Source organism: Herpailurus yagouaroundi, unplaced genomic scaffold (genome assembly GCF_014898765.1).
Source record: "Herpailurus yagouaroundi ecotype Mexico unplaced genomic scaffold, PumYag 208, whole genome shotgun sequence".
Classification (NCBI taxonomy): domain Eukaryota; kingdom Metazoa; phylum Chordata; class Mammalia; order Carnivora; family Felidae; genus Herpailurus; species Herpailurus yagouaroundi.
Window position 1 is genome coordinate 3,592,677 of NW_024412439.1, and position 25,022 is coordinate 3,617,698.

At 41.3% G+C, this 25,022-nt stretch overlaps 1 protein-coding gene across 3 annotated transcripts in view; it reads right to left on the reverse strand.

The window, feature by feature from the left end:
- Nucleotides 1–3,815: 3,815 nt before the first annotated feature.
- Nucleotides 3,816–25,022, reverse strand: part of ZNF286A (zinc finger protein 286A) — a 22,891-nt gene continuing 1,684 nt past the window's right edge. The window contains exons 2-5 of one of the 3 annotated variants that reach the window (XR_005784005.1): nucleotides 23,823–23,915; nucleotides 14,189–15,443; nucleotides 4,400–4,575; nucleotides 3,816–3,924 (exon numbers count right to left, since the gene is read on the reverse strand). Coding sequence is in view for 2 of the 3 variants with exons in the window: in XM_040453133.1 (XP_040309067.1) it covers nucleotides 14,212–15,443; nucleotides 23,823–23,915 (1,325 nt within the window). In the remaining variant the exon portion in view is untranslated. Of the gene's footprint in view, nucleotides 3,925–4,399; nucleotides 4,576–14,113; nucleotides 15,444–22,696; nucleotides 22,777–23,822; nucleotides 23,916–25,022 lie in introns of those variants that run through there. The other 2 variants (XM_040453134.1, XM_040453133.1) reach the window with 2 other exon arrangements.

The window sequence follows — 25,022 nt, forward strand, 5'->3', positions numbered from 1 at the left end:
AGGGGAGGGGCAGAGAGAGAGAGGGAGAGAGAGAATCCCAAGAAGACTCCATGCTGCCAGCATGGGGCCCGACATGGGGCTTGAACCTACAAACTGTGAGACCATGACCTGAGCCAAAGTCAAGAGTCAGACACTTAACTGACTGAGCCACCCAGTCAACCAACCATGTTTTTATATTTTTATTTGAAGATTTTTTTTCTTACTCAGCTTTGTTGTCAAACTTAATGAACAAGACTTTTGAACATAATAAAAAATAGTGTCTAACCATTCCACATTTTTGTAGAGGGTTAGAATGAGATCATTTTAAGTTAAATTAGTTCTTGGCCAGGGCGCTGGGTGGCTCAGTCGGTTAAGCGTCCGACTTCAGCTCAGGTCACAATCTCGCGGTCCGTGAGTTCGAGCCCCGAGTCGGGCTCTGGGCTGATGGCTCAGAGCCTGGAGCCTGCTTCCGATTCTGTGTCTGTCTCTCTCTCTGCCCCTCCCCCGTTCATGCTCTGTCTCTCTCTGTCTCAAAAATAAATAAACGTTAAAAAAAAATTAAAAAGAAAATAAATTAGTTCTTGGCCTAATGCAAACTACAGCTGCCTTTAGGCATAATGTAACAAAAAAAAATCTTGTATGTGCTGGGCATTACCACGATGTTCAGTTATTGACTTAATATGGTTCCTAAGAGCTTAGAGAAAGCAATACTGAAGATGATTTTATTTATTTATTTTTTAATGTTTATTTTTCAGAGAGAGAGAAACAGAGCATGAGTGGAGGAGTGGCAGAGAGAGAGGGAGACACAGAATCCGAAGCAGGCTGCAGGCTCTGAGCTGTCAGCACAGAGCCCGATGTGGGGCTCAAACTCACAAATTGCAAGATCACGACCTGAGCTAAAGTCAGATACCTAACCAACTGAGCCACCCAGGTGCCCCAAGATTCACTTATTCTTAACATCTTATTCTTTTTGTGTTATCATATACCCTCTCTATATATACATATTTTTTTTCTGAATCATTTGAGAGCAAATCGCATGCATTATGCTTTTTTACCTCTACATACTTCAATGTGCATTTCCCAATAATAAGGATATTATTTTACACATGGTATAGTTATCAACTTCAATAAATTTAACATGGATGTAATACTTTTATCCATTCTACTGCTTGTATTGCACTTTTGAAAAACAGAACCAATATGTCCTTCGTAGTATTTTTTCTCCTGTGTAGGATCTAGTTAAGGATAATATATTGTATATAGTCATCACGTCTTTAGTTCTTAACCTGGAACAGGGATTCTACCTTTCTTTGTCTTCTATGTCAGTAACATTTTTAAAGAATGCAATCTTTAAAAAAATTTTTTTAACCTTTATTTATTTTTGAGATACAGACAGAGCATGAGTGGGAGAGGGGCAGAGAGGGAGGGAGACAGAATCTGAAGCAGGCTCCAGGCTCTGAGCTGTCACCACAGAGCCCAACATGGGGCTTGAACGCACAAACCATGAGATCATGACCTGAGCTGAAGTCGGGCACTTAACTGGCTAAGCCACCCAGGTGCCCCAATCTTTTGTTGCCAATAGTCCTCATTTTGAGGTTTGTTGAATGTTTCCTCATGATTGGATTCCAGTTATGCATTCTCTAATATTACATAAATTATGTTGTATCCCCATGGTATCACATCTGAGGCACACAATTGCCATCTGCCACTTGTTCAATATATTAATTTTGATCATGTAATCAGGGTGCTTCCCATATAGTAGTATAAAATTATGAGTATATAATTTTTTCCCTTGCAATTGCCAATTGTAACAAGCAATTTATGGAGAAGATACTTTAATACTATGTAAATATCCTGTTCCTCATCACACTTTCCCCTTTTGGATTTACCATCCATTGATGATTCTTGTCTGACCAATCTTGATCGTCATGGCTGCAAAATGATGATTTTCCAGTGTCACATTTACCAGTTTGCACTGGGCATTCTACTGCAAGCAAGGGCCTCTGCTCTCCCTTGTTTATTTACCTCTTTCTTCCTTCTTCCCTCCCTTCTTTCCTTTCTTCCTTCCTTCCTATCTGAGAGAGAGAGAGATTCTAGTGAACTCCCGTGGTAAACGATATTTCACATGTTATCACGACTTACTGCAGGGGGTATTGGGCATGTCCTGTGTGACTCTAGTGCCAAGAGAACTCTTGGAAGCTTATTCCTTGTTTTCTCCAGACTTTGTCCCACGCACCTTTTCCCTTTACCAATTTTGCTTTGTATCCTTTCACTGTAATAAACCACAGCCACAAGTATGGCAATATGCTGAACCCTGTTAATCCTTCTAGCCAATCATGGAGGCTGGGGGTCATGTTGGGGACCCCCCCCACACACATATATAAAAGAGAATGGCATGTTGCTTCTGTTTTTCAAGAGAAAAAGTAATTTTTCCTTTTAAAAAAATGTTTAATGCTTATTTATTTTTGAGAGACAGCGGGGGAGAGAGAGTGAGCACGAGAGGGGCAGAGAGGGAGACAGAATCCAAAGCAGGATCCGGGCTCTGACCTGTCAGTACAGAGCCTGACTCGAACCCACGAACCGCAAGAACATGACCTGAGCCGAAGTCAGAAGCTTAAATGACTGAGCCACCCAGCTGCCGCACAAATACTTTTTTCTTAGAGTCTGGTTGTTCTAAGATGTGAAAAGATAGTAAGAGACAAAATTAGAGTGGATACAGTAAGTTTTAGAAGGTCTGAGGAAAAGTGAACTTTATTTGTTGTACTTTATAATGGCTGCAAATACTGAAAAGAAGCAATAAAATGTGTTAGAATTTTGACAAAAACTGGCTTGATTTTGATGGGTTTATTCATTATATGTTTGAAAAATCTTTTATTCTATTTTTTTAAGTAAACTCTACCCCCAATGTGGGACTCAAAGTTATGACCCCGAGATCAAGAGTCACATGCTCCATTGACCGAACCAGCCAGGTGCCCCCAAAATCTTTAACTCTAAATATTATGTTTATGTAACATCAGAGTTTGGTTATATCCTTGTGTCAGTGATAGTCCGCTCTTAACAAGAGGAGGTGAAAAATCATTCTTAACTTTCTGCATAATCTGTCCACATACTACAGATTCAGTCTCTCATCAGAATTATGTTTTGTGCTTTGTGCTAACTTTGTCATACTCTTGATTTAAAAAAAATAAACAGGCCCCAAATAGTCCCTTACCTAGGAGCCTGTGATATGGCACCCACAAAAGGAGAAATGCAAGAAATATTTAGGTTTGTTTGGTATGTTTCATAGTTATTAATTAGCTGAGAATTATTGTTGACAGCTGCTCAGCTTATGGGAAGAAATACCAAATAAAAGAGAATATAAGCCTTCTTGAGACTAACTTGATACAAATATGTTATTAAGATAAGTATGTTTCAGAGGTTGTCACTTTATTTATGGTTGAAATCCCTGGAGATGGTCCTCATAGCCCTTAATATGTTCTTAACCTCTGGGGAAACACTGATCAACTCCTTGAAAGACTCATGTATTATACACCAAGAAAGGATTCTCCTCTATTGAGATATTGTTGGTTACTGTAATAAATTAAGCAGGGCTAGCCAGTCTGATTCTGAATAAGTGGTTTATGCTTTCCTTTCTTCCTTGTCTGAAGGTTCTTCTATAAGCTACAAGCCAGAAACGGAGTCTTTAAAAAAAGAAGGAAGATGTAAACATTCCGTGGAAATAACCTCACTGGATATCAGCTACTGCTGCTTCAAAGAACAGACTCATGGGTGCACACTTCCAAGCCAAAGCTGACGTTGCTTAGAGAACTGTCAGATTTCCGGGATTCTGTTTTTTGGGTTTTGTTTTTGTTTTTTTTGGTCTGGAAGCAGATTACTTCATGAGATCAGACTGTTAACCGACGATTCAGTGGAGGACAAAGAGTTAATTGAGGAGGAATGAACGACCTGTTAGATGAAATATACTTGTGATTATCTGTTTAGAGCATTTTGGTAATTTAAAAAATATTCTATCTGATAGACATATGAGGAAGCCCTTTCTCTTCTTGATCTGTTTCTAACGCTCAATTTAGTAGACTGTGCCTTTGCAAATGGAAATAAAATATCCCTTAAAGTGTGAAAATTTAAAGCTTAAATGGGATTTTGTTCTCATTATCACTCAGAATTAAGGAGCATATACTTTTATGGAGTCTATTTTCTTTTCATAACAATGCAGTTATTTGTATAGAGTAACTGCAAAAAGCATTCGTCCTCCTTTTTACCAAGATAAAACTGAACAAATCAATTATGCAAATACAGCTTTGGAGTTATATTTAAGAATCTATCCTGCTCAGCCATGAGCAGTCCACCATCAAGGAAGAATGTTTTATTTCATATATAGAATCAATACCTAGAGAAGCCATCTAGGAAATGTCTATGGTACCTATGCTATGGCTTTCAAGATCCCAGCCCTACAAGTCGAAAAGAAGGTCACTCTCCGGTAGAACAGGAGCTGTAACAGATCTGGGGAACCGCAAAAGGAGAGGAATTCATCCATATTTACAGGTATTACAGGTGGAACTTGATAGAGATGAATCCATTGGGTTTAGTTTTCTAGCCCTGGAACAGAAGAATAAAAGCAATCTTAAAAAAAAATCTCCAGGGGCACCTGGGTGGCTCAGTCGGTTAAGCGTCCGACTTCGCCTCAGGTCATGATCTCACGGTTTGCGGGTTCGAGCCCCGCGTTGGGCTCTGTGCTGACAGCTCAGAGCCTGGACCCTGCTTCCAATTCTGTCTCCCTCTCTCTCTGCCTCCCTCTTACTCACTCTGTCTCTCTTTCTCTCTCAAAAATAAACATTTAAAAACATTAGAAAAATCTCTGGGATGATGGGGACCATTGAGGATGGAACCCCAAATTCCTTATAAAGTCTCCACTGAGAAATGTGTTTTCTGGCTTTAGTAGTTGCTCAGAACCAGACGGCCTGAGACTTGCTGGCATCCTAACAAAGTGCCCTATAGCTGTACCATGTAAATGAAACCAAGTAACAAAACCACAATGAATCTGTTGTTTTTTTTTTTTTAAATAAAAAAAAAAATCTGTAGAGAACATCTATGAACACAGGGCAGACTGTTAAGAAAATTTTATCCAAAACTTGGAAACAAGGCAAAAGTCTGGTTACATGTGAACATCAAGATGCGACTTTATCTGAAAAGCCCATTTAAAGGTGATTTGGCTCTTCAGGGGGCGCCTGGATGGCTCAGCCGGTTGAATGTCTGACTTTGGCTCAGGCCATGATCTTGAGGTTGGTGAGATCAAGCCGCACATTGGGCTCACTGCTGTCAGTGCAGAGCCCGCTTCAGATCCTCTGTCCCCCTTTCTCTCTCTCCCTCACCTGCTCATGCTCGCTCTCTCTCAAAAATACATAAACATTAAAAAAAAAGAAAAGGCTATCTGACTCCTTGGGGTAGTATAACTTTGTTTGACTTACTATTTACTATTGATTAGGGCCTAACTCTGTGAAGCCATTTGCTGCCCTGTTAAAAACAAAAGCAAAACCCTTGATAAGTTGCAAAGGATTTCTACTTGGTAGAAAAGATGACCTCAGAGTTTGTGGTTTTATTGCCCTGTACGACACTGGCCAGTTTTGTATCTCATTTAGCAAGCTTATCCCAACATGCTTTCCTTTGCTGACCGTTTCTACACCGTCTCTGGTATCCATTTTTGAACGAGCATTATTAGCCAGGTAGTTCCCTCATTAATGAGTCCAATAAATCTTCGTCACAGGCTTACTATAGAACAGTCATACTTTTAACTTAAAAACAAAAATTTAACATATCCTGTCTCCCAGGCGGAAAAAAAGAGCAAAATGTAATGCTTCTGTTTCTGTACTGGATAACGTACACCGGTTTTGTTCCAAGAGTGGGATAATAAAAATACAAATAATGTCTAAAGGAGTGTGTGTGTATCTGTACCTTTAAGAGCCCTTAATCATAGCTTTGAAACCTAGACGAGCAATGGAAGAACATGAATAACCCTACTCAGAAGGGTGGGACAGGGAGAAAGGCTAATCTAGAGTCACTGTCTCTTTCCCACATTACCGCTGCACAACCTCTGAACTTGCTCCTGGCCGTCAATTTCACCCCTCTCCAGTGCATTCGCCACACCACAGTCATGGGAATCTCTCACATACGAACTCTCACTTGCTAAACATAGCAACTGAAAGCCTCTTCCCTCCCTTCCATATCCATACTCCAGAATCAACTCCAAATGAACTTACAAGACCCTTCAAGATCTGCCTGTTGATGGTCATTATGTCCTCAGTTACCACCAGTGCTACTCTTCGTCTCTAAGCTCTAGGCACAACGTGCTAAACCACACATAGTTCCTAAAATACGCCATTCTCCACCTCACGCATGGCTCCCTCTGCCTTCAATGTCATGCCTTCCCACTTAACTTCTTCAGCATGTGACTCCCTTTCCTTGAGATTCAGCTACGGTGACATCTTCCTGGCTTTTTGGATGCCGACTTCTCTGACCAAGAAAGGCTGGGTCTCTTACACACGTCTGTATGACAGCTCTTATCACACCACATTGTGATCGCTTGTTGACTTGGCCAAGTCTCTTAGCTAAAAGCAGAGTCTGTGTCTGACTCCTCATTTTATCCCTGGCACCTAGCACATACTAGGCCTAGCATATAGTGCCTGGCACCTAGAACAGTCGCTCCAAAGTCCTTGCTGAACAATCCTGGGTGTAGATATTGGGAGCAATGGTAAAAGATAGGAGACCAACGGCTCAATGAACATGGGGAAGTGAGCAGGGAGTCAGAGATGGCAGCAAAAGGTAAGAAATGCTACATAGTCAGAGGCTCAGAGAAGGTGTTTACATATGAGGGGTGATGAGGAAGGCTTAAAACACACAAGGATGCCATGCCACCTTCTACTAATCCTACAACGAGTGGAGAGTAGGACAGTGGGCTTCCTTTCCAGGAAAGTGTTGCAAAGGAGATAGTTTTTCCTGGTCCTCACTTGAGGTTGGATTGGGGTACATGACCTGTTCAGGGAAATAAAACGTGAGTGGAAATGAAATGTGTCAGTGCAAGACCCTTTAGATCCTTCCTCTCCTTCTAGCATGGCAGAAGCAGTGTTTGAGAATCATCTCAAACTGCTCAAATCAAACTCAAATCAAAGCTGCTTCATCAGCTTGGCTTTCTGAATGATTATGAGAACCTTCCTGCCAGCCCACACTGAATAGGTCACACAAGCAAGCATCGAGAATGGGTGTTCTAGTGAGTAGGCGAAAACAATGATACTGCTGTGGTTTGCTCACCCCCCCATCCCCCTACCCCATGGGGGGGGGGGGAATCTGGGAGAGCTTTCTCTGATCTCAATGCAGGGGGACAATATCACATTCCACATCCTCTCTCTCTCTTCTTAGCATTCCTACTGCTTGAGAGTATCTGGAAGTAGATGTAGTCAGTCTCCACCCCCACCAGGTAAACCTTAGATTTCCCTCTCCCTCGGTCGTGCCTGTCACATACGATAGAATGGGACTTAAGCTGAGTTGTTACGTATACATGGCTCTAAATATAAAAGGAGATGTAATTAAGGACTTACAAACTAAGAGGCTAAAATCCACTTAAATCTGTCCTTTTCTGTGGGGGCATGAAAGATTTTTGTTTCAATATTTATGTCCACGTGTACATGAGGTCCTTTGAAATAAGATCCCTGGAGGTAAAAAGCCAAGTTCTTCCACCCTTCTGAGATGCCATAAATTTGAGGGAAACTACAGATCCCGAAGAGGACAGATCCATGTTCACACTACTTGTTTTCTCGCTCTACCTCCTTCCAGGTCTATAGTAGGCATAATGCCCTCATCCTGTACTTAGTAAGTTAAGCCCATGTCCCTGGATTGGGTGGGCCTAGATCCTGAGATAGTGGATTTTATTTTCTGCTCAGCACACATTCCCTTCTCCCCTTCTGGTAACAGAGACCTTGTGGGAAAGCCATGCTACCATTTTGGATAAGGCTAAATTCCACCCTACCTCGCCCCATGTCAGAATACCCAATTCTTTTGGCCATAGTGATTGGTTCAATGGGTTCGTGATCCAAGTCATTCAATCATAATCTACCTTGCAACTTTGAATGGCCCCATAGACAATAAAATATTTTCTTTGGCATCAACAGCTGCCAGGGTAACTCAAGCCAAAAGCTGCCAATGGCCATCTCAGCCATTCTGTCTGCCTGAGAATAAAACGAATCTGGAGCACGATCTGATGACATATTTGAACCCCTGGATGCAGTCATATCTTAAGTTATGTCTAGCCCTTAAACTCGTTAATCATGGTAGCCCTTTTGTTTATGCTTGCTTGAAATGGGTTTTCACTGATTAGAGTCCTGGATAGTTCAATAGGTTTAAGTCACTATAACATGAGTTGCATGGGTCAATAAAATTGGGAATTGAGTTCAACTCCACATAAAATAACCACATTTTTGCTATGGCAAAAGTAACATATCACCTCGGGAACATAACTATTGATGAGCAAAGACTCTTTGCCAACCCACGATAGACAGATAGGACAAGTTAGCATTAAAAATTGGCACTCTGGGGGTGCCTGGGTGGCTCAGGTCCATGCAGACAGCTCGGAGCCTGGAGCCTGCTTTGGATTCTCTGTCTTCCTCTGTCTGTCCCTCCCCTGCTTGTGCTCTCTCTCAAAAATAAATAAACATTTAAAAAAAAAAAAAGAAAAGAAAAGAACTGGCACTCTGGGGGCACCTGGGCGGCTCAGTCGGTTAAGCATCTGACTCTTGATTTCAGCTAAGGTCATGATCTCATAGTTCATGGGATCAAGCCCCAAGTAGGTCTCTGTACTGACACCATGGAGCCTGCTTGGGATTCTATCTCAAAATAATAAACTTTTTTTTTTTTTTTTAAACAGAATTGGCAGGGCACTTGGGTGCCTCAGCTGGTTGGGCATCTGACTTCGGTTCAGGTCACAATCTCACAGTTTGTGGGTTTGAGCCCCACTTCAGTCTGGGTGCTGACAGCTTAGAGCCTGAAGCCTGCTTCGGATTCTGTGTCTCCCTCTCTCTCTGCTCCTCCTCCACTCATGCTCTGTCTCTGTCTCTCAAAAATAAACAAACATTAAACAAAACAAAACAAAAAACCAGAATTGGCACTCTGGTGAGAAGTCCATGCTTACTGTATATATACCAGAGCCTGACATCAAAAAATAGACCATTTTCATAACAATGTAACTCTGCAACATGTTCATAGCTTACAAAGCATTTTCACATATTCAACACTCACAGAAATCCTATGAAGTCAATGTTGTAAATATTTTTAGGTTTTGGCCTTTTTTTATCAGTGTGTCACTGATCTTTGAAGAACAGCTCTTTTGGGGACACAGATGGACACTTGTTCATACTGAAGGTTGCTACCAATTGCAGTGGACCTGTTTGTTTTACCATCCTTGGATTTCTCTTAGGGAAGCAGCCCTTTCCCACTGCAGTGCAAGTTGAGTGGGATGGGCCTCACCTTCCACTCCTCCGCGGTTTTACAGGGACTCGGCCTGCTCAATGACAAGATCGCAATTCAAAGCAGCAAATGGCTCGGTGATCAATCAGCATGATCTCAAGCAAAGCCGAGAAGTAGCCTTGTGGATTTTGCCGGAGCTATTTAGAGAGAAGTATTCCTCTTGGGATTGCAAATGTTTCGAACCATACTAACTTGGGATTTCCAGTAGATGTATTTGTCATCACCGGAGAAGATAGAATATAGCCCACACAGAAAAAAAAAAAAAAAAACAAAAAACAGAGCAGAGATGGGAGTCTTTGACCAAGCAATGCCTGAGTCTCTGGTTTCGACCCTTCAATTCCCCAGACACGTGAACTTTTCTGACATGGTAGTAACGTTTATGGGTGAATTGGCAGGAGTGGGGGAGAGTAAAGTGTGCACATTTTATGTACAGTCTACTCAGTCTAAGGGCAGACTATCTGCTTTATGGACTAACAGAGGCTACCACTGTGAAACATGTAAAGAACAATTCAATGAAAACATCTGATTTTTTGAGGGCGTTAATTGGAACTAGAAGGTGATCCACAGATGTCATTTTATATGTATTACCAGAGGGGCACACGCTTTCCCCTTGCCAATAAAGCCTATGGTGAGAGATAGCTCATGTGGTTCTGGATTCCAAGACTGCCCTGTTGGGGCCTAAAAAGGTAAAGGAAAGGACAAAGCAGAGACAAAGAGCTTCCTGTTGAGTCCTGTTGCAATATTAAAAAGTAAAAACTCACCTAGGAAAACAAAGTTATTAGAAACTTTCAGTAGACAATTGAACTGGTTAGCCAACGAATATGAGTACTGTTTGGTGTTCTTATACAGTACTATTGTTTTTATTCTTTGGGTGGTTACACTCTCCTCCCAAAAGCCAGACGTAGTTTAAGATTTATGCTAAATCGGTCTACCTGATCTTGTCTAGTTGTAACTGTACTTTCTATAGGTACTCTTGCTAAATGAGTGGTCCCTTTTTTCTCCATTACCCCCTGCTAAGGGAGTGGAGCCTGCACTTGGCTTGAGGACTCAACACCAGTTGGTAGAAACGACCTTTCTCTACTCTTTAACCTTCTTGCAGATCCGTGGGCCGTGGAGGGAATTTCCCCATCCCCTGTCTGACAAGTGGTGGAGCCCAGATGAACAATTAGAAGCGTGATCGGTTTCCTGAAGGATTTTACGGTAGGTCTTTCTTTGCCTCTTAAAATATGCTTAAATTAGGAAAACTTAGAAGCAATTTACAAAAGTTTCTGACTATATATATATATATATATATATATATATATATATAAACATCTTTATTGACAGTGGACTGGTAAGAGCAGTCAATTTGGTTTTATACGTAACCAAAAACACTTGAAAAATGGAACATTAAAACTTCCAACAATCACACTGGAGTACAAACAACACAGGTCGAACATCGAGCATAAACAGAACAAATACTGAAATGTAAAGGATCAGAGTTCTCAGCAAAACGAACTTAGAGCACGTCTCTCAATGCTGTTGAAACTGTAAATAGATTACAAACTTGAGTCTTTGGAACTGTCAGATAGTTCCCAGTAGAGTGGTACGCAGAAGGGAAAAAAGCAGATTCCCCAAGGTCTCAAGGAGGCTCCGTAGGGAGCAGCACCAGATGGAAGGAAGAATAGAGAAGCCCCTTCTCTATGATGAGCTAGACAGTAGGATGGTCACAGTTCTTGACCGGTAAACAAGAGGTGTCAGATACATTCATTCTTAAGTAATTTCTGCTTGATTGATGCTTAGCCACTTATTATATAGACTGAGTTTTTATCTCCCCAAATTTATCTTGAAACCTAATCCCCAGAGTGATAGTATTAGGAGGTGGGGTCTTTGGAAGGTCACGAGGGCAGAATTCTTCTGAATAGGGTTAGTGCCCTTAGAAAAGAGGCCCCAGAGAGCCCTCTTGCCCTTTTACCAAAAAACACAGCAAAAAGATGGTTGTCCTAGAACCAGGAAGGAGGCCCTCGCTGGACATTGAATGTGCTGAGGCCTTGATCTTGGACTTCACAGTCTCCAGGACTGTGAGAATGTTGTTTATAAGCCACTCAGTCTACGGCGAGTTATTTGGTTAGCAGCCCAAATGGACTGACATTTCATTAAAAAAAAAAAAAGTAAATATATATATATATACGCATATATATACATATGCGTATATATATATATATACGCACATATATATATACATACGTGTGTCTTTATATATTTACAAACATACATATACATATAGAGGTTTTCCACATAATTTATCATGTGCCAGGTCTTTTACATGCATTCTTATCTAATCCTCACAATCTTATGAGAGAAGGATGACTTATTCCCATTTTACAGATAAAGACACTGAGATTCAGTAAGGTCACATAAATGCTAAGTGAAGGTGGCAGAATTCAATCCCAACTTTGAAAATCCCACGTGGGTCTTATTTTGTTAGTCAAATTTGGGCCCCCAAATTATGACCTTATTTTCACTCAAGTGTTGGGCACGCTGAGAAATATTAGGCATTTTAGGCTTGTGGGGGGACATACAATCTCTACGGCAACTCCTTGACTCTGCCGTTGTAGCACCAACAAACATAAACAAATGAGTGTGGTCAAGATCCAACTAAGCCTTGTGTTTGGAGAAACAGGCAGAAGGCTGGAGTTGGTCCATGGGTCCAGGCCACAGTCTGTCAGTTCCTACTTTAGACCATGAGTATGGAGCACTGAGGTGGTGAAAGGATTAAGCGCCTTTCCCTTGTTCCTGTGCCAGCCCCCTATTCTGACCTCTCAGACCTTGAGCCTTCCCACCAGCCTCCACCCTTTCAACGTATCTTTAGTTCTTTCCAAAACCTCTTTCTAGCCCTTTCGGCCCCATATCCTATTGTTTTGATTTTCATTGCTGCTGGATTTAACTCCTTCATCCTTAACCATCTCGTTTGCTCTCCACTATCACTTCTTTAAACTCTATTCCTCTACTTTTTTTCAATAATACAACAAAGGTTTACAGAGAAGGAATTACAGTAACAAGGACAGGGTGGAGAAGGCAAGAGCATGGACTGGTTGCTGAAATGTTCATAAAGGATAGAAGTTAGAAGAGAAAAGAAATCTGTCACTACTTTCCTTCTACCTTTTCTATAATTTTCTTGTCATACAATAGAGTAACAATAAAAACTGACATTTGCATAGCGTTTGGCTAAATATTTATTTCAACTTTTGCTTTTCCAATCCCACTGCTGGTTTTTGGTCACCCAAGTAACTTATGTTATCATTGTGGTTTCATGTCTTTTCTACCTTCTTAAAAAAAAAATTTTTTTTTAAATGTATGTTTAGTTTTGAGACAACGCGAGAGACAGAGTGCAAGCAGCAGAGGGGCAGACAGAGGGAGACACAGAATCCGAAGTGGGTTCCAGGCTCTGAGCTGTCAGCCCAGAGCCCGACGCGGGGCTCGAACTCACGAACCGTGAGATCGTGACCTGAGCTGAAGTCGGACGCTTAACCGACTGAGCCACTCGGGCACCCCTCTACCTTCTTTAGGGCTCTGGGATGTAGCAAAGACCAACACACATCTAGGGAGAACAGTAATAACAACAAAAAGTGTGGACAGAATTTTAAGAGCCAGAGAAATGGCAACCTCTTCTTCATGGAGGGAGGCTGCTTATCCTCCAATGAGTCACTGCCTTGTGAACTAATTTCCATATCTGACAGGAAGGTGTGTCCTTGTGTCTCACAGTTGCTTCAATTATTCCTCTTGACTGGGACCCTAAATATAATAACACATCGAACTCATCAACTTTTCAGACCCTCAACATCCCAGGGGCCTTTTCTCAATGCGACATAGTTTACAGAAAGCAGAATAATGTAAAGAAATGAAATCTTTACGTGAGTATAAAAACAAACAGACAAACAAACCAGGATTCCTTCAATGCCAAAGATGAGAAAAGAGGCATTTGACTGAAAACTACAGTTAAGAGGTTGACCCAGTCTCAACTTCAGGGTAATTCCAAAGAAGTAGAAAAAGAAGATCTACACAGTAGAGGGTAACAATTATCTAAACTGATGACCAGCATAATCTTAAATGAATGCGACTTGGAACCTGCTGTAAATACATTCTATTTATGTGCATCAAATGAGGCAGTAGCCTTTGGGGCAAGGAGAGGATCCAAAGCATATTTCAACTTTTAACCTTTAAGTTTTATAGCTAATATAAAAGAAATGACCCTCTCTGGAGAAATGACACTACCTGTATTATCTGGAGATCTACTTTGGATCCAAAGAGGAACAACTCTGTGCCTTCCTGATGATAAAGATATGGGTCCTCTGCCGAAGTTAACAAACAAGAATTTCCGTACAGAATGAGAAGCTATAAACAGGGCTTTGATGTGACAAAGAGAGGGAGGACCCAGATCTCACCACAATGATATTGCTATCCACTCCCAAGGATTTCTTGAATTTCCACGAAAGGGTATTTGGTGGGGGTGGGGGGGAAGGGGATCAAAATTTGAGATCCCTAGCTAGAAGCTTTCATACTGATTCAATCAGTAGATAGAAGGAACATTCTGTTTATGGCTCAAAACTATGTATTATGCAAGTAAAATCAGATGCATACACGATTGGTCCTCCAGCAGCATTTTATGGGTATTCCACCTAAATGCTCAGGTATTTAACACAGTGATAAACCAACTTACATTTCTTCACATTCAGTAATTTTTCAGAGTTGCTCTTCAGTATGAATTCTTTGATGTCTGATGAGGGATGAACTGCACTTAAAGCTTTTCCCACATTCGTCACATCTGTAAGGCTTCTCTCCAGTATGAGTTCTCTGGTGTTGAATAAGAGCTGATGAATGAATGAAGGCTTTCCCACATTCATTACATTTGTACGGTTTCTTTCCAATATGAATTCTTTGATGTTTAGCAAAATTTGAGCTCCGGCTGAAGGTCTTCCCACATTCGTTACACTCATAGGGTTTCTCTCCAGTATGGATTCTCTGATGCTGAACAAGATGTGTGCTCTGACTAAAGGTTTTTCCACATTCGCTACATTCATATGGCTTTTCTCCAGTATGAACTCTCTGATGTTTAGTAAGGGATGAGCAGTGGCTAAAGGCTTTCCCACATTCCTGACATTTGTAGGGTTTCTCTCCAGTATGAGTTCTTTGATGTTTAATAAGAGCTGAGGAATGAATGAAAGCTTTATCACATTCATTACATTCATACGGCTTCACTCCAGTATGAATCAACTGATGCTGTACCAGATGTGTACTTCGATTAAAACCTTTTCCGCATTCATTGCATTCATACGGTCTCTCCCCAATGTGAATTCTCTGATGTATCGCGAGGGATGAGCTTTCTGTGAAGGCCTTCTTGCATTCACTGCATTCAAAGAGAATTCTGGTATGAGTTCTCTGATGTTTAGTTAAATTAGCTCTGTGGCTAAAAGATTTCCCACATTCATTACAGCTATAGGGTTTCTCTCCAGTATGGACTCTCTGGTGTCGAATAAGCACTGAATGGTAAGTGAAGAGCTCCCCGCAATCGTTACATTTATGAGGTTTTTTCTCTTTACAGGTTCTTTGCTTTTTCATTAAGTTTGATTTCGGTTTCAACCTTTTTCCAAGTGTATGGAAGGCATAGGATCCTTTGGGAACTCTGTCTTGAGTGAGAAGAACAGACTTCTGACCAAAGTTTTTCCAATATACGTCATGCTCATGAGCTCCTTCTTCGGGGAGTGAATTCACATGGGTGAACATTTCTCTCAAGGGTCTCTCCTGATTTCCTTGCTGATTCTCTAACCAATTTTCACATTCAAGAGTTGTTTCCAAGCTGGAGTCATAGACACCGTTTCCTGTCAGTCTGTCTATTACTGCGGCTTGGCATGATTCTTCTTTGGAAATATCTTGCACTGAAGTTGAATCTTTGCCCTCGGGTTTAGCCTCCAGGTCTGAAAGAAATTGGAAATGCAAATTTCCTTCGTTTTCAGTGCTCAACAAAAAGCAGTTCTGTAACAGCTAATGAAGATGAAACGCATGCTTTCGAGGAGTAGGTGGATTTGACTTTCATAAGATGATTTGCAAAGAGAAGCAAATGAAAGGAAACAAATGCACAGACGTGGAGAGAATGAGGAGACCTTATCCAGGACAGTCAAAAGGGGATAAAGATGACCAGAAATACAGGAGAAGGAGAGATTCAGATGGAGCAATACATCACTGGATGAGCAGGTACTGAGCACACTAGATCAGCAGAGGGGAGAAACGAATTCTTACTGAACATCGACTTCTGTAATAAATACACGGTTATCACTTTAGTGTAGAGGACGGTCATGACGTCTAGGTTTCCAGACATCCAGTCCCACTCGTGTCCAAATATGCGTCCCATTTCCAGTCTAATCTTCCCTAACAATGCTTTTATATACACCTCTGATCAAAAATCTATGATCGCCCGAAGATATAATGGCAAATATATGAAATTATACTTACACAAGACTCCTCATTATAACACTACTTGACACAGCCAAAGACTGGTAAATCTTAATATCCTACCTATACAACAGAGAACTCATGAAACACATGATGATGTAGACATACAACTGGAAAATCTTAATATTCTACCGTAGAGAACTCATTAAATACGCTCTGACGTAGACATAAAATGGAGTACTAGGCAACTTTTTAAAAAGTCAGAAAGGTTTTCCATATATAGGTGTGAAGTTCTCTCCAGGATAGAGTAAATAATTTTTAAAAAAACCAGCAGGCTGCAAGTAAGGGTGTATAGTTTGCTACTTTTTGTGTAGGAAAAAGGGGGGGGGGCAGGGAGATACAAATATACACACATATTTAGTTATATCTTCAAAAACCAAGGACAGATTAATGAAATACTAGTAAAAATGGTTGCCTATGGGGAAAGTATCAGAATAGAAGAGGGCAGGGATGGAAACTCGATCTCTCTAAATATATTAGAATTTTTATATCCAATATAAAACTACTTCATAAAGCTAAAATAATTTAAAGAGCGTGCGTCAAAGGAATAGATTGGTCAATCAAACAGGAGAGCAACTTCCGAAAGAGTCAAGGATGTGCGGCTAAAAACAATACAAAGGTGATATTTCAGTCAGTCAGTAAAAGGTAATTTGTTTTCCAACAAATGTCGCTATGACAACTGATTAAACATTTAGAAGAAAATTAAGTTAAGGGCGCCTGGGTGGATCAGGTGGTTAAGTGTCCGACTTTGGCTCAGGTCGTGATCTCACGGCTCGTGGGTTTGAGCTCGGCATCAGGTTCTGTGCTGACAGCTCAGAGCCTGAAGCCTGCTTCAGATTTTGTCTCCCTCTCTCTCTGCCCCTCCTCACCTGCTTACGCTTTCTCTCTCAAAAAGAAACATTAAAAAATTTTTTTTTAAGTTATGATTTAAAAAATAATTGTATGATGTAATGTCTCAATACTCAGAAGATCTGCATAACTCGATGAACCACTATATTCAAAAAGATCAGTAGATTTTAACAAGAGTACGAAAAATTCATGGATCTGATTTCAGATACCACATTGTATCTCATCTTTAAGAAACTACCGCTTGTCCAGTTTCAGTGTGGATCAGAACAGCCACACTTATCTGAAAACACCTATAAAATACTCCTCTCTTTTCCAACTATATATTGGAGTGAGGCTGGATTTCTTTCACACAAATCAACCAGAACAACATATCACAACAAACTGCATTCAGAAGCAGGAGAATACAGATTTACAAAAATGTAAAACAGTGTGTTTTCAGTACATTTTTTTTTTTGCAGCAAATAGTTGTTTTCATAAAAATTATATCATTTGCATTAACATGTAATGGGTTTATAAGTGCTTTTTTACATAGAAATTTTTTTAGTATTTATTTTTGAGAGAGACCGAGTGCGAGTGGGGGAGGGACAGAAAGAGAGGGAGACAGAGAATCTGAAGCAGGCTCCAGGCTCTGAGCTGTCACCACAGAGCCCGATGCGGGGCTTGAACTCATGAACTGTGAGATCATGACCCGAGCTGAGTCGGATGCTTAACCAACAGAGCCACCCAGGCGTCCCTTTTTTTTAATTTTAGAGACAGAGACAGAGAGAGAGAGAGAGAGTGCATATGAGTGGGGGAGAGGGGCAGAGGGAGAGAGAGAATCTTAAACAGGCTCCACGCTCAGCACAGAGCCCGACATGGGGCTCAATCGCATGACCCTGGAAAATCAAGAGCTAGTCAACTGACTGAGCCCCACAGGTGCCCGTGTAATTGTTATTTTTTCTATTATTATTTTTGTAATGTTTATTTACTTTTGATAGAATGTGTCTGTGTGTGGGGGGGAGGGGTTGCAGACAGAGAAGGAGATACAAAATCTTAAGCAGGCTCCAGGCTCTGAGCTATCAGCACAGAGCCTGATGTGGGGCTCAAACCAAAAACCGTGAGATCATGACCTGAGCCGAAGTCAGACGCTTAACCCACTGAGCCACCGAAGTGCCCCTATTTTTTTTCCCTAAAGTTTATTTATTTTGAGAGAGACAGAGACAGCGTGAGTGGGCGAGGGGCAGAGAGAGAAGGAGAGAGAGAGAATCCCAAGCAGGCTCTGCCCTGCCAGCTGCACAGGGCCTGATGCGGGGCTTGAACTCACAAAACCGTGAGATCATGACCTAAGCCAAAACCAAGAGTCGAACGCTTAACTGACTGAGCCACCCAGGCGTCCCCTATTTTTGTTATTTTTAAATGAATAACTTAATAGTTTAAATTGCTTTCAGTTTCATTTCTAATACAGGAAGTATTGGTAAATATAAACCACATAAACAAAAGCTCGTGAGGGTCCTCAATAATCTTAAACTGGATCCTTTCACACCAGGGTACCTAAGAACTGCTAAGAGTACAGAAACAGGGAGAGTACGTGTGAGATAAGGTTGGAATGATGACGAAAAGCCACACTTTACAAGACTTCGTCGACCTCAAGGATTTTGATTGTTTTCTAAGAGCAACAGGAAGACACTTCAATGTTTCAAGCAAAAAGATGACACCGTCATATTTTTATTTTGAAAACATCACTCTCACTGTAATATAAAGAATGGTGGAAATCTATGGGGGCAAAGGTAGAACTGAGATTATCTGGGTGGTCCAGGCAAACAAAAGGGAGATGGAGGGATGCTAACTAAGAATGAAGAAATATTTACAATAAAATTAGATCAATGCAGTGACAAATTGGAAAAGGAGAGGGAGGGAAGGGTAGAAACCGTTCACAGAATTCTGGCTTGCGCAATTTGATAAGACAGCGGGTGTCGTTAAGACAATGATTGGAAAAGGATTCTCCTGGGTGGATGGAGAATTTGGGCATATATCAGGCAACCAGTTTCAAACATGCTGTATTGAGGCGTCTTTAACATAAGCAAATAAAGACATCAAATAGTTACACAAATGTTTAGAACAGTTGGCCCAAAGAGGTCTAGGCTGGAAATACAAATTTGGGATTCATCTAGATAGTGATGATCATTTGGTTGTGGGAGAAAATAGAGGCTGCAAACAGGTGGCCAGTGGGACAAATCTGACCCTCAGACTTACTGTATTTGGCCCACCCTATTTATACAGATTTTTTTAAGTTTTATGTATTTATTTTTAGAGAGAGTGGGAGGGAGGGGCAGAGAGAAAGACAGAGAGACAGAGAGAATCCCAAGCAGGCTCCAGACTGTCAGCACAGACCCTAACAAGTGGGGATTGAACTCACGAACTGCAAGATCATGACTGGAGTCAAAATCAAGAGTTGGATTGACTCCAAATTCTTTTTAAATGTTTTTATTTACTTTTGAGAGAGAGAGAGAGCGCGCACAAGCATGGGAAGGACAGAGAGAGAGAGAGGGAGTCACAGAATCTGAAGCAGGCTCCAGGCTCCGAGCTGTCAGCACAGAGCCCAAAATGGGGCTCATACATGTAAACCACAAGATCATGACCTGAGCTAAAGTCGAACACCTAACCGACTGAACCACCTAGACGCCTCAAGAGTTCAATAGACTTTTTAAAAATGTTTTATTTACTTTTGAGAGAGAGAGAGAGCGAGCACAAGTGAGTGGGGGAGGGGCAGAGAGAGAGGTAGACACAGAATTCCAAACGGGCTCCAGGCTCTGACCTGTCAGCACAGAGCCCAACGTGGGGCTCGAACTCACAAACCCTGAGATCATGACCTGAGCTGAAGTCAGATGTTTAACCAACTGAGCCACCTAGGTGCCCCAAGAGTTGGATTGATCTTTTTTTTAATGTTTTATTTACTTTTGAGAGAGAGAGAGAGAGAGAGAGAGAGAGAGAGAGAACAGGGGAGGGGCAGAGAGAGAGGGAGACACAGAATCTGAAGAAGGGTCTAGGCTCTGAGCTGTCAGCACAGAGCTTGACTCAGGGCTCAAACTCCCAAATCGCGAGATCATGACCCGAACCGAAGTCGGACGCTTAACCAACTGAGCCACCCAGGTTCCCCAGAGTTGGATTGATTTTAACCAACTGAGACACCCAAGCACGCCAGAGAGAGATCTTTCCAAGCACAAATCAAAAACTGGAAAATTTAGGGGCGCCTGGGTGGCGCAGTCGGTTAAGCGTCCGACTTCAGCCAGGTCACGATCTCGCGGTCCGGGAGTTCGAGCCCCGTGTAGGGCTCTGGGCTGATGGCTCAGAGCCTGGAGCCTGTTTCCGATTCTATGTATCCCTCTCTCTCTGCCCCTTCCCTGTTCATGCTCTGTCTCTCTCTGTCCCAAAAATAAATAAACGTTGAAAAAAAAAATTAAAAAAAAAAAAAAAAAACTGGAAAATTTAGGAGCACCTGGGTGGCTCAGTCAGTTAAACATCTGACTTCAGCTCGGGTTGTGATCTCAAGGCTCGTGGGTTCGAGCCCCTCATCAGGCTCTGCGCTGACAGCTCAGAGCCTGGAGCCTGCTTTGCATTCTGTGTCTCCCCCCTCCCCCCCGACTCTGCCCCTCCCCTGCTTATTCCATCTCAAAGATAAATAAACTTAAAAAAACCTGGAATATTTAGAAGATTGTAATACATTAAATTTGTACATTAAAAAGCACCCAAAACTGAAGAACAAAACCTAGAAAAAACGTCTGACAAGGATTAAATGCCTCATGTATGAAGAGTTCTTGTAGCTCATTTAGAAAATGGCAATCTCCTGTAAAAAAAGGGAGAAGGGTTACGAACAAGCAAGGCTCAAAAAGGGACATGCCGACATGGGGAAAAGATGAATCTATAATCACAGGGGAAGATTTTAGAACTCTCAGTATTCCAAAGAATAAGAGGATTTAAAAAAGGATATTAAGACAAGATTTCCTTTTGGAGATATACACACTATCAAGTATAATTAAAATGATTATTGTGATAATTAGAACATATTATTGCAGCATGGACAGGTAAGTAAGACCAGAGAGCCTAGAAACAGACCCAAGTATATATGGGACCAGAGTTTACCAGAGTTAGGGTTACAAATCTGTGACAAAATATAGATTTTTCAATAAAAAGATGCTGAATTATCAGTTTTAAACATGGAAAAAGAGAAAAGTAGTTCCTGTTTCACACAGTATGCAAACCCCGAGTATCTACCTGCAAGATAAAACTTGAACATTTTAGAATAAAGTATAGATATCTTCCTGGCGCTGGAATAAGAAGACAACTCAGAAAAAGCATAAAGTATATTAAAAAAAAAAATAAAAGACAGGGCACCTGGGTGGCTCAGTTGGTTAAGTGCCTGAGGCTTGATTTCGGCTTAGGTTACGATCTCGTGGTTTGTGAGTTCGAGCTCCACGGCTGGCTCCGTGCTGACAGCGTGGAGCCTGCTTGGGATTCCCTTTCCCTCCCTCACTCTCTGCACCCCTCCCTCAAAATAAGTAAATAAACTTAAAAAAAAAAAGATAAGTCTGTTAACATTAAAATTTTAAAATTCTGCACGCGTAAGACACCATAAAACAGAATAAGCCGCAGAGAAAAAGAACCAATATTTTTTTTCTCACTGATTCGTAATGGTACCGGTCATATATTAGTATCTAAAATATGTAAAGAACTCCCAACAAATCAAGAAAAAGGTGTGAATGGCCCAATTTCAAAAAAAAAATAAGGCAAAGAATGTAAGTAGGTAATTTACAAAAGAGGAAACCTGAGTAGCTAATGAAACATATGAATTACTAAAACTCATAACCAGAGAACCATAAATTAAAAAACATGAAATTTCATTTCACACCCATCAGACTGACACAAATTACTACATCTGATAGCATCACCTGTTGGCCCGGATGAAGGTAGGAGGACCTTGGCAGTTCCTAACGAAGCCAAACATGTGATACTTGAAGATTCAGTCCATCTTATCCTGGTTACGTACCTAAACCAAATCTCAAGACGAATATAAAGACTCAATAAAAGGATGATCATTGCAACTCTCTTAGTAACAGCAGAGAAATTAAACTGTTCAGTTCACTTACACAATGGACTTACTCCACAGCAGTTAAAATGAATACAATTCACATGTATTAACATAGGTACTATCAAAATACAGTGTGAAGCTGTAAAATAATTGATTACAAAATAAAAAGTACAACATAATACTATGCACACATAATTATTACTTTTTTTTTTTTTTTATCTTAGAGAGAGAGAAAGAGTGTGAGTGGGGGAGAGGGACAGAGTAGGAGAGAGGAAACACTCAACAGAGCTTGACACGGGGCTGGATCCCATGACCCTGGGATCGTGACCTAAACCAAAGTCAAGACTGAGACGCTTAACTGACTGAGCCACCCAGGCACCCCTACAATTGTTCTTTGACGTGTGTATATGTATATGTGTGAGTAACTACACACACATACACACACACACACACACACACACACACACACGTACACACACACACGTACACACACACACTAGAATGATTCACCCCAACTAGTTACTTCTAGGGACAGAGCAAATAAAAGGATTTTAAATCTGTCCCATTTTTTACTTCTTAAAAAGATATCACACACCTGTAAGAATGGCTAAAATGAAGCAGACAGACAATATTAAGTGCTGGTGAGGATGTGGGGCAACTCACATCCTCTGCTAGTGGGAGGGTAACTATAATTAAGACAATGACTTTGGAAGCCTATTTGGTGCCATCTACCAAAATACCGGCCCCAGGATCCAACAATTCTCCCTGTGTGTTTGTCCAACAGAAATGCATATACCGACATACCTTGTTTCATTCCACTTAATTGTGCTTCCCAGACACTGCCTTGTGTTTTGCTTTTTACAGATGGAAGGTTTGTAGCAACCCTGCATCAAACAAGTACATCAACGCCACTCTTCCAGCAGCATTTGCCCACCTGGTGCCTCTGGGTCACATTTTGGTAATTCTTGTGGTATTTCAAACTTTCTCATTAGTATTGTATTTGTTATGGCGATCTGCGATCAGTGATTACGGTTTGCTGAAGGCTCTTATGACAGGAGTTTTAGACAACATTTTTTAATTAAGGTATGCGTGTCGTTTGGTTTTTAGACATAATGCTATTGTACCCTGTAGCGTAATATAAACATAGCTTTTACATGCAACGGGAAACCCAAAAATTCATTTCACTTCCTCTACTGCAACACTTGCTTTACTCTGGTGGTCTGGAACCAAACCCACAGTATCTCCAAGGCATGCCTGCATGGGTTCACCAGAAGACAAGTAAAAGAATATACAGGGCAGTCTTCTTCATTTAGCCCCAACCTAGAAACCACCCACACGCCCATCTCAAGAGAACGGATAAACTGGTATATTGACATAATGAAAGATGGCACAACAAAGACAATGAACTATAAGTACATGCGAGAACATGGATGTATCTCACAGTCATGTTCAGTGAAGAAAGCCGGACATTGGAATATACAATAGGATTCTGTCTAAATGAAGTTCAAGAACAAGTTCTATGGTGTCAGAAGTTGGGATAAGGTCACCCTTGGAAGGAATGAAGGGACAAGGGTGCTTCCGGGCTGGTGAGGTTGCTTCTTGATCTGGGCAGTAGTTACATGAACGTGTTCATTTGCGAAAATTCGAAGAACTGTACAGTTATGATATTTTTATTTTGCATTGCAAAATAAAGAAACAAAGGCAAAAGAAGCAAAGTACTGGCATATGTCTGGTTTTGACAGTGAACACATGTGTTATTTTATTTTCTCAACTTTTATATTATTTAAAAAGCTGTATAATTTAAAATAAGATATTAAAAAATAAAAGCGCGTAGGTATTGCCAGTATTCTTTTTTAAGCACGGAAAAGTGTCCCTTTTTCGCCGTCCTGTGGCGTTACTGTTTCTGAAGACTCCCATGCATCTGACTCACCTGAATAGCTGCTTTTGGGGGCTTTTCTCTCAAGCATCAGTGGTTCTTTTCCGCTCTCCAAACTGTAGTTCTCAGATTTGGAAACTGGAAGCCCTGCTCACAGAAAGAAAGAGAGAGAGAACGAGAGGAAGGAAGGAAGGAAGGAAGGAAGGAAGGAAGGAAAGAAAGGGAAAGGAAGGGAAAGGAAAGGACAACAACAAAAAGAAACAGGCCTTAACTATTTGTGATGGGCACAAAGGTCTATTCTAGAGCACAGTCCCAACCCCTTGATCTACAAAGATAGGATATTAAAAGAAGATCGGAAATAAGGGAGGATGGACCTTGAATGGAACTCAAAATATCTGCAGCAAGAATCTGGGTCTGGTAAGGAGTTTACATGCACTGGAAAAGGCAAATGTATCTGCCGGTCAAAAAGAAGAGAATTTCTCAGGGCACCTGGCTGGCTGGCTGGCTCAGTGGGGAGAGCACATGACTCTCGATCTGAGAGTCATGAGTTCAAGCCCCGCGTTGGGTGTCGCGCTTACTTAAAAAGGAAGAAGACAATTTCTCTTTATTTTTCTATTGAGGAAGTTCCAGAGAGACACCGCAGGTGAGTCCTTAGCTTAGGGAAGAGGTAGAGAAAGTGGGACCTCAGTGGCAGCACCAAAAAGTCGTGCCCTGTGGCGACTAGAGTTTTTGTCTCCTTTTTAATAGTTTTCCCCTTTCTTCCTTCTTCATTTATCAGAACCCACTTTCTTAGGGAATTTATTACACAAGCATAAAATTAATTCAAGGCAAAAAGTACTAAATTAGAAAATGATGGCAACAAATTACTGATACAAATAGAACTTCTGAATGTTCATGTGTAAATATCACTGGGAGAAGATAACATAGTTCCTTCTACCCCCGAAAGAACACATACATGTGGGAGTACCCATTCGCACATTCCCACACCCACACACCCTTCACGGAAGTGAGCGTAAGATCCACACTGGCCAGGGGCGCCTGGGTGGCGCAGTCGGTTAAGCGTCCGACTTCAGCCAGGTCACGATCTCGCGGTCCGTGAGTTCGAGCCCCGCGTCGGGCTCTGGGCTGATGGCTCGGAGCCTGGAGCCTGTTTCCGATTCTGTGTCTCCCTCTCTCTCTGCCCCTCCCCCGTTCATGCTCTGTCTCTCTCTGTCCCAAAAATAAATAAACGTTGAAAAAAAAAATTAAAAAAAA